Genomic DNA, 9,409 nt, shown 5'->3' with positions numbered 1-9,409 from the left:
ATGGTCACGTTCGAAAGGTTCTGTAGGCCGGTGCTGTCAGCATTCAGAGGGTAAGGCTGAGAGACACAAACTTATAGCTTGAGTATAATACTGACCTAGTGTGAGCTGTTCCTTAGGTTTTATCTTCTCCTCCCTCATTTTCTGGACTTCCCTGGCGAACACAACCTCAGGCTTAGCTGTGCTGTCGATACAGTTTGCCTTGATACTAACAATAACAGCACCACCAGCCTTGAGGAAGAGATGGGCATTGAGACCCACGATTCTGGCTTGGTCAGGCTGGGCAACGTCCGCAAAGATTACATCAACCATTCCAACCAGCATTCTGTAGCGAAGGGGATGACGGGCATCCTCGACGATGGGAATAACATTGGTGCGGTGGGTAGCCATTCCGATCAGGTCACGACCGGAGCGGTGAGAGAACTCGACTGCGTAGACTGTCCCCGTAGGCCCTACGAGATCAGCGACATGACTGACGGATGTCCCACTGGCGGCACCGAGATACAGCACTTTCGATCCCGGGCGCATGTAGATGTTGTCGAGACCACCGAGGATACCAGCAGCCAGCTTGCTACGGAAGGGATTCCATACACGGTACTCAGTCTTGGTGGCAGCGGCGACCTCACCATTGGCGGCAGGTGCAGTTGACTCAACGGAGATACGCTTCTCGCCATAGACGGATTCGCCTGGTGTGAGGTTTTTGGTAACAAGGAGATCTTCCTTCCCACCACGAGCGACGAAGACACCGGGGTGACGATGGGGTTCCTGTTTACTCAGGGATACCGATGAGTCAGGTGTGCGCATAAAAAGAAAGACGATATATGGTACTCCATCGGAACAAATAGCTGTTTCAAAAACTGAAACCACCATTTCACTGCTGGTAACCTACAATGATAACTTTGGCACCACCCTTAGCCCCCGCGCCGCCTCTTCCGCCTCCGCGACCTCCACGGCCACGAGGGGCTCCTCTGCCACCTCTACCGCCTCCGCGACCACCACCACGCCCACCCCCTCGGTCTGAGAATCCTAAACCCCCTGCCAATGGGAGTGAATGGTGAAGTCAGTCAGCGAGTTCTTCAAGTTCTTCACATCCCACATAAATCTTTGTTTTGCAATTCCAGTTTCAAAGTTTCGGGGCGAAAAGGCGCAAATAGCGGGACCGCATCACAGCAAACCAGCACACAGGTCCATTCCAACAGCAACGGAGATTTCCTCAAAAAAAGGGAAATGGTTATGAATACACACCTCTCCCACCACGTCCACCACGCCCACGATCACCTCCACGCCCTCTGGGTGCTCCGCCCCGTCCACGCGGAGGTCCAAAGGCCATTTTCTTTAAATTGGCTTAAATCGTTGGGAGGATAAGATGAGATTGATTGGAGTTGTTGGCGGCAGGAAAGACGCCTTCGATTGGATTGAAAGCTATTCACTCGGGATGACGAAAATTCAACACAAAATTTTCGACTTTTGCGGTATCGTGAAAAACAGGAAAACGTTCACTAGGCTGCCCTCACAAGAAGTAATCATTCAGCACGACGGCCAATTGTTCCGATGTCAGTGGATACCCCACAATCGTACAAGAGGGTAATATAGGAACGCGAAGGTAGAGTTGTTCGCAAGTTCTAGGGATTGGATTACGCCCGGCGAGAGTCGGTTTGTGCACTTTTGGAAAAAGTTTTGGAGCTCGGCATGCGACACTAGTATTAATATGGACTAGTGTATAATTAGAATCACGTGAATGTCCGCCTAAGATCGACCAGAAGATTTGCGACTTGATTTCTCGCAACACAAGGTTACACGCTTACTATCTTAGTATGAAGTTAACTACTTCTATTGTATTCAATAGGGTTCACACAAAGACCCCAGAAGAGATTCAACAGCCGCCGGTTATCGCCCCAGCACCTGATTGCCCGTCTATCAGGATATTCACATTCAACTCGAAACATCATTCATTGCACATTCCCGAATCAATCAGTCGATCTCTGAGATACCACTATTATCGGCCATTAGATAGTGCATCTATTACCATTAAAATACAGAACAAGAAAAGAGGAGGGGAGCAGATATAGAGAGTCGGGCTACTCCCACATCAAGAACCAGGAGGAAAGCAAACGTGCCCGTATTTATCGAGCAACTCAACTCGAAAAAATATGTCGATGACCCCACGGCGAAAAGAAGACCGCATTTCGAGAAAAGCGACGAGATTCGGTTCTAGCGGGCTCACAGAAGAGGACCTCTTCAACTCGAGGCCCGATAGTGTCCTTGATATATTTCACCAGATCTTCCTTCGGCAGCAAGCAATGAGCGTGTACGATTCTAAGCGATCCCTTGTGCTGTTCCACCAAATGCCTGAGATCCGGTCCCTGGAATTCGATAATCAAAGATATGGCCCTGAGATTCGGCCAACAGCGCTCCCGGTATGGAAGAAGATCTGAGAGCTTCACATCCCCCCATGGTTCTCCCGCTACGAACCAATGAAGTGAAGTGTCTATTTTTATTGACTGAACAGAGTCTGTGTTGAAAAATGCGCGAGAGAGACTATACAGGTGTTGTTTTCCAATGCTCTCCCGGTCCAGGAGTGCAGAGGAAGGGCCGAAATGTCGATCTAGGCCGTAGAAACCCAGAGACAAATCAGTTGCCCTGCGCACAACACGGCTGATACATTGCAACGAGCCAGAGGAAATTTCAAGAGTTTCATAACTGACAGGGGTGGATAAATATATGTGACAGTGCGTCGGAAAGATGTTCGCATGCTCAAGAACTCCGAAGATGGCGGGCAGCAGTTCAGCTGGAGGTGGCTCCCGTGTGAAATGACGAATTCTTTTGGCTTGGACTTCGACGCACGAGAAACATGATTGCCAGTACGACGGCAGGGAACAGAACTTTATCAGCAAACTGTCACACCACTCTTGGGGTAATGTGCGTTCACAGTCTCCAGCACGAATGGTCACCGCGGGATCCTTAGCTATATCAGCGCTCAAGCCCAGTGCGTTCTCGTCCTTGTCCGTGATCACTATTTGCTCTAAAGCCGGCAGCCTTCTCAGTAAGGCTGAGAGTCGGGTCATATATGAATTATCATGCCAAGCCACTTCTTGTTCATTGAGTAAATGGCAATAAATGCCGTGACCCTTTTTGAGGAGGCTTTGATAATGGGTGAGATTGTTTTCTTCATAGAAGCCAAAGCCCACGGCACGCCACTCCTTCGAAGCGAGGGAAAACTGATTGTTAATACACTGTCTAATCTCGCCGCAAAGTTTTGTGCGAATCTGAAATTCTCGGTCAACCATATATTTTGCGAATAAAGAGAAATCCCGAGTGAGTAGGGCGTCGTAATACGCCACGGAGAGCTTGAGTCTGCGGACCGTCGTAGCAAAACGTTCGGTGTTGCAGGATTTCTTCGAGTTTGCGCAGCGTCTGTGGTGACAAACACTGCAAATGCAATCTGCGTGCGTCGGTTGAGGGCTGGAGCTGTGATATCAGCAATCCGTTTAGAGACGAGTCGGAAAGACTTTAGATTGGAATCGCAAAGGAGCCGGCGTGGTCACAGAAGTACTCCGTCACGAGTATCAATATCTCGGCTGGAAGATGTTGCAGTCTCATTTTTTTCATTTTTCGAAGTCTGGCAACAATTATCACAAACCCTGTAAAATTAATCGCGTTAGACCTGATGGTGGCTGCCCTAACTACGTCGTGTATTGTCGGATTTCTGCCGGTCAATAGGATCAAATTTACCAGCCTTCTTGGGGTGGGGCAAAGCCGGGGGCATTTTCTGCCGGCCTTCGTGAACGAATGTCCATCATAGACTCCATCGCTGGCAATCATGACGCCGAGTTTACGGAGTACAATTGGCTAGGTGAAGGCTGTGTGGTACAGTACAATGATGCTGCGCTGCTTGCATTTAGCGTTGGTGGGACCTCATCATTCAAGGAATCAAGGAATCTCCTTAGTTTCAACATCTGCGTGCAGATGTCATGAAAGGCGAAAACTACCAAGAGGATTTCTGCTTTATCAAGAAGTCTACGTACTAAATGGGCATATGTCCCATTTTTGGGAGCTTAAGGCGGGGGATGATGGGTGGGGAAGTCGGACATGGGGGTTGTGGCTGACTGAGGTGACAGGTCCATAGAATGATCCCGTCAATGAGGCAGAGCCACCTACAATATCTGGGCTACATGTGTTCATCCCAAACCAACAGCCCGCATGTTGAAGAGAAATGGATAAGAAATCTGAATCATCCAATGGTAATTTTCTTTTGAAAGCAGGGACCTCTTTTTTTTTTTTTTTTTTTTTTTTTTTTTTTTTTTTTTTTCCAAGTGAGCTCTTGTCTCATAAGATCAATATATTTATATATCTTAGCCTGTTTGAGAACAGGCAAACACACAATGTCCATTGTTTTGTTTCCAAAAGAATCAATCCAATCGTCGCCGCGCAGTTAAAATTGCCCATCCTGAACACCTGTTGGTTGACCTCATAAACGGATTGGGACATGTATGGCAATATGGAAGAAGTAACAAAACGCACAAGAAGGTCAAATAAGAGGAAGGGACGGACACAATCTATGCCTATGATACAACATGTAAAAGAAAAAAGAAAAAAGAAAAGAAAAAAGAAAAAAAGCGATCCTCGATCCTGTTCTATACAAAAGAAAACTTGATTCGACGAACTTGTGCCATTTCAGCGCGTATTATTATTACCCTCCGAGAAAACCGCATCGACATATTCATTCGCTCGCGTGCAGATAGGTCTATGACGCGCCCAGTCCTTATACTCCATCTCCTCAAGGGTACATGCCGTCCAGGCCACCTGGGACCACAACTGGCGCTCCACCTTGGGACCACCGATGCTGTCAATCGTTTCTTTCTCCTCAACCCATGCGCGCATCGGTCTCCCGTTCGGTCCATCCAGTCCAAAATGCTTCCTGGAATTGCCGTTGAAGATGGAGGCTGGGTTCATTTTGGAGTTCGGGACATGGATGAAAAATGGATGCGGGGCTGGCGCTGCGTTTGGGTCCTTGGCACGATCGATTCCAGTACTCATCAGTTTGTGGTCCTCCGTGGGGCTGTACTGGACCATGGCGTAGGCGGTCATGTTGCCATCGGCGTTAAGGCGCCCGATGGAGCGGATTGGTTCCCTGACGGCGTAGAAAGGCTGGTTCAGGACGGCGGCTGCGGCTAGGAAGGATTCTTTGTCGCCTTCGCCCGGCGCGCCCTGGCCGAGGAGGCGGTAATAGTGCATTGTGCCGTAGTAATTGTAGTAGCTTGCGAGGAGGAGGGTTTTTGCATGGGTTTTCTTCGAGATCAGGAATTGTCTGCCGTTGGTGGACGCTCGTTCTGATAAGGATGGTTGTGGCTGGGAGGTGATGTTGTAGAAATACGGAGATGCGCTGGACACCCAGAAGTCCGGCCATGTCACCAACCCGATCTCTGTAAATGGCTCGGACTGGAATATCTCGATTGCGTCGTGCAAGGGGAAGCAATCGGCATCAAGCCAGAGAACCTGTTCAAAGGAGGAGAAGAGTATTGCAAATGACTTCAGCCAATAACGCGCCACGTTATAGTTGGGATTTACTCCGAGGATATCGGACATCACGATGCAGTTGGCATTCAGCCCGGGGAGTATCACCCCGCACACAATGTCATCATACTCGGATTCTGAAGCAATAAAGACCTCCACTGGAAAGCGGGTGCCTCTCTGCCGGAGCATGCGCAATGATACCAGCAGGGTGGGCAGGTCCCTTTTGGTGGCAGCGGAGACGATACCCCGCTTGCCTCCCTCATACACCAGACGCAGCCTCGCAGTATTAGCTTCGATTTTCCGAACGACTTGCTGGTGGGATTTCCTCAGCAGCTCCACGTCTGGATCGGGCATGTAGAGGAGGTCTGGGCGCGCGTAGCTAGCATCAGGCTTGAAAATAATGTCGCCTACCCTCCTCAGCCGCTTCGGCGCATCGACTCCCGGTGGGTTTGACTCTAGCAGATCGTAAAGATTATTCCAGAATTGGGCCTGACGTCTGAAATTCGGGATCCCATTAGGTGACAGAGCGGGGGTCGGAGGGATAGGGCGTGTTGGAGCGACGGTGCGCTGGAGTCCGGCAAAAAGGAGGCATATCAAGATCGCGAATAATACGAGCCGTCGGATTATTCGACCTCGAAACATCTCAATCAACCGTCTTGAGGCCATGGTAGAAATTTTGCCGTCAGGCAACCCCTTCCTCGCAACGGGTCGGCCGATTTTCGCTTTCGGCTAAAATAAAAACAAAAAACCTGTAGGTATCAATTCCGGATGTTGCATATCCGGTAACCAGTTCCTCCAAACAGAGCCACGGCGATGGTTGTTGCTGGTGAATCGGTTGCCGGTGAAAACGGAGAAGAGTGAAATTTCCCAAAAGCTGGTGAGACGTGGACCGTTGACCCCCTGTCAAACAGGGCTGAGGGGAACTCGTATGCCATCCTGGCGGCATTGGTTTGATTGATATCACCAAGGAAAACTGGCAAAAAGGCTAAGTCTCGGCGTTCTAGTGCTGACCGTCTCTGCTCAGGAGAAAGTCAAACAATGACAAAGTGCGGAGTGCTCTCTGTGCATGTACATGTACATTCATCGCCAAATACAGACAGAAAGTAGTAGAGGTACTCCGTAGTCGTAGTCGTAGTCGTCGTCGTCGTCGTAAGGGGTTGATGAGATGCATGGTGATACATCCTTCTACTTCGTCAAAGCCAGCAATCCGGACGAGGCCAACCCCCGAATTAATTTTATTGTCCGATCAATTATGAAGCAGATGTCACAGAACTAACTGATGGTGTTCTCCCGTATGAGTCACGGCGGCCTCGGTTTAGTTGATAGAAACTTGAAAAACTTCCTCTGAAGCGAGAACGGAAGATTCCTCCCGCATTTGCCAGCATCCTCGATTGTTCTTCGCCTTCTTGTTGCTATCAACTCACCATCTTCTCCTCTTTCACGGATATCAACACCAGCTGCGGACACTTCCCCCTTCCCCCTTCCCCCAATTTGTCGCACTGCTCGTTTGCACCCTGCCTTTTCAAAAGGTTTTACTCAAACGCCGTGGATGTTATGTATAGAAGAAAAAGAAAAGGGAAAAAAAAAAAGGAAAGAAAGAAAACCCTCCTCTTCCAGCCGACTAGCGTTTCGCAACCTTGCTTTGTTTGATACACGATCCCCAGCCCAACGCACGTTTCTGAGAACAACACGAAGCATGCCATCCCTTTTTTTTTTGGGTAGTTAGCGGGGGATTTTTCTTTGATGTTTGAAAGTCTTACCGGAGGAACAGCAGTAAAGAATTCAATCGACCCCCCATCGCGACATACTGCTAGTGCTCTATACAACTATTCCAGCCCATATTCAATCACGCATGGAAAAAAAAAAACCAGTTAAAGGGTTCGCTTAACGTTCCAGGCGCGTTCCAGGCGCATTCCAGGCGCTTAACCCTGCGCTTCACCCCAAAAAAAGAGTCTCCCGCTACTTACTGTATTTATACTATATTATCTATAGATAACAAATAACAACGGGCTTGCCAGCTGGGACTCAGGAGCGTGCCGTGTAGGCTGCGTATGTAATGTGCTCAGCAGTTAAAACCTCCCGGGGGATGGTAGGGAAGACTTCGCCTTCATAAGCGCCCGGAGGCGTGGGTTCGCCGCCCACTGGTGTTTTTGGGCCTTGCCAGTCGTAAGCTTTGTGCGATAAGGTTGAGCCGTGCTTTTATTTTAAGTTAACTGGTGCTCACGGCCGGGGAACTGTTCGCGGGGTGGTCGGGTTTTTTTTTTTTTTTTGGGTGCTGACACCCATTTTAACCGGGTAGTGGTTTAGTTTGAAGGGCCCCATTGCGTTTTGCGTTTGTGGTTTGCCTTTTCCTTTCCTTGCCTCTCTGTTGCCCTTTTGCGTTTCCCGGTTAAAAGCGACTCCCCGGAAGATTCGACTTTGGGGGGGGGGAGGTAGGTTTAAGTAGGGTTAGTCTTAAGGTCCCATTGATGATGTCTACCACCACCAGGCCTCCGCTGTGCTCTCATACTGCTGCTGCAGTATCAAAATTGGCAAGTATTTGGTAGCCGGGGATCATTCTTGTCTGAGCCATCGTAGATTGGAGATGCAAAACAAAGTCTGAAGCTCTGAACAAAAGTTTTGAACTCATTGAATCCCAAGATTTTTTCCACAGTTCTGTCCATGTATCCAATTCCATATAACCACTAGAAAGACCTCGCCTCCATCAGTACGCCAACCATACAACTCAGGCACTGGGGACACTTCCTCGATTTCTGAAAGCGATGCACTGTTCCTTCCGCTTAGTTATCCAGGCTGGCAGCCGCTAGATATCGAGCATTGAGCCTGGGCACGGACGTCTTCTGGGTGACGGTAGCTGAGGCCATGTCTTTGAAGAAAGAAGACTTCTAGAAATCCTCTCATTCGGACTGTTCGGACTGTTCGGCAGCATTGCCTGGTGTGCATCGGACAGGGATCTTTGATGGGGGCTGTAGATAGTGGATTAGTGGATCGTTCCGGGTATCTGTCTTAAGAGGGTCGGTTCTTAAACCCGAGATAACTACTTATATAAGATGTCCCACAAATAACCTACATGACACTTTCACCCAACCGGGTCCATAGTGCCCCAAAATAAGCTCAGGGGTTGCCCGAATACCATAATCCACCACCACCTAACTAACTAACTAACTAACTAACTAACTAACTTACTACTAACGCCCCCGATTTCCTAACTACTACTGGAAGTGATGGTGTGATGGCTCTTAAATCCCCGATTCCTCACCAACCACGAAAGTAAATCGAAATCAACTATCAAATATTAAAAATAGTGTGTAGTATGGTTAGGGAAAAAAATAAAAAAATAAAAAAAAAAAAAAAATAAAAAAAAAAAAAAAGCGATTGTTGAGCTTGATAGAGCGACCAGAACGACCTGTTGCAATGAAAGTACTGTAGTTAGTTATGGATAACTACTGTCCTGTTCCTACCTTGGTCAACGACTAACGAAATAACTAACCAACCCACCTCAGGGTTGATTCCGCGGAAATGGACCGCGGATCTGGGGGGTCAATAATACAAAATCTTAACTCGCTAGTTTAGTGGAGCAGTAGTAGATGGTTAGTACTGCGTACTCCGTCCTCCGTAGTTTAAACGCAGGTAAAAGGGTCCAGATTCCTCCGTCCGGCGCGTAGGAAATGAAAAGGATGGGAAGATGGAAGATAGAAGATGGAAGATAGAAGATGAAAGATAGAAGATGAAAGATTGGGCCAACGTGCTCTGTGCAGAGCAACTACTTCTTCCTTCGCGTGGGCGCCATACGCAGCGTAACTAGTAGCTCTTGTATTGTCGGTTATTGTTATTTACAGTATATGTTGTCAGGGCACCTCTATGTGAATGGACCTGAACCCCCTTAAGCCATTCCCTT

At 48.5% G+C, this 9,409-nt stretch overlaps 2 protein-coding genes across 2 annotated transcripts; both read right to left on the bottom strand.

Annotated features, from left to right (window-relative positions):
* Positions 1-172: 172 nt before the first annotated feature.
* HCAG_02340 (fibrillarin) lies at positions 173-867 on the bottom strand (the record flags this gene model as incomplete). The annotated part of the gene is made up of 2 exons (XM_001542119.1): positions 173-205; positions 259-867. 2 exons carry the CDS (start codon positions 865-867, stop codon positions 173-175), a joined length of 642 nt encoding a protein of 213 aa, XP_001542169.1.
* A 3,804-nt stretch (positions 868-4,671) lies between these two features.
* Positions 4,672-6,177, bottom strand: HCAG_02339 (predicted protein; the record flags this gene model as incomplete). Its single annotated transcript, XM_001542118.1, has 1 exon — positions 4,672-6,177. One exon carries the CDS (start codon positions 6,175-6,177, stop codon positions 4,672-4,674), a length of 1,506 nt encoding a protein of 501 aa, XP_001542168.1.
* Between the last annotated feature and the right edge of the window lie 3,232 nt (positions 6,178-9,409).

The sequence above is a fragment of the Histoplasma capsulatum genome, genomic scaffold (genome assembly GCF_000149585.1).
Source record: "Histoplasma capsulatum NAm1 scaffold_2 genomic scaffold, whole genome shotgun sequence".
Taxonomy (NCBI): Eukaryota; Fungi; Ascomycota; class Eurotiomycetes; order Onygenales; family Ajellomycetaceae; genus Histoplasma; species Histoplasma mississippiense.
This window is presented reverse-complemented; position numbering and strand designations above follow the sequence as displayed.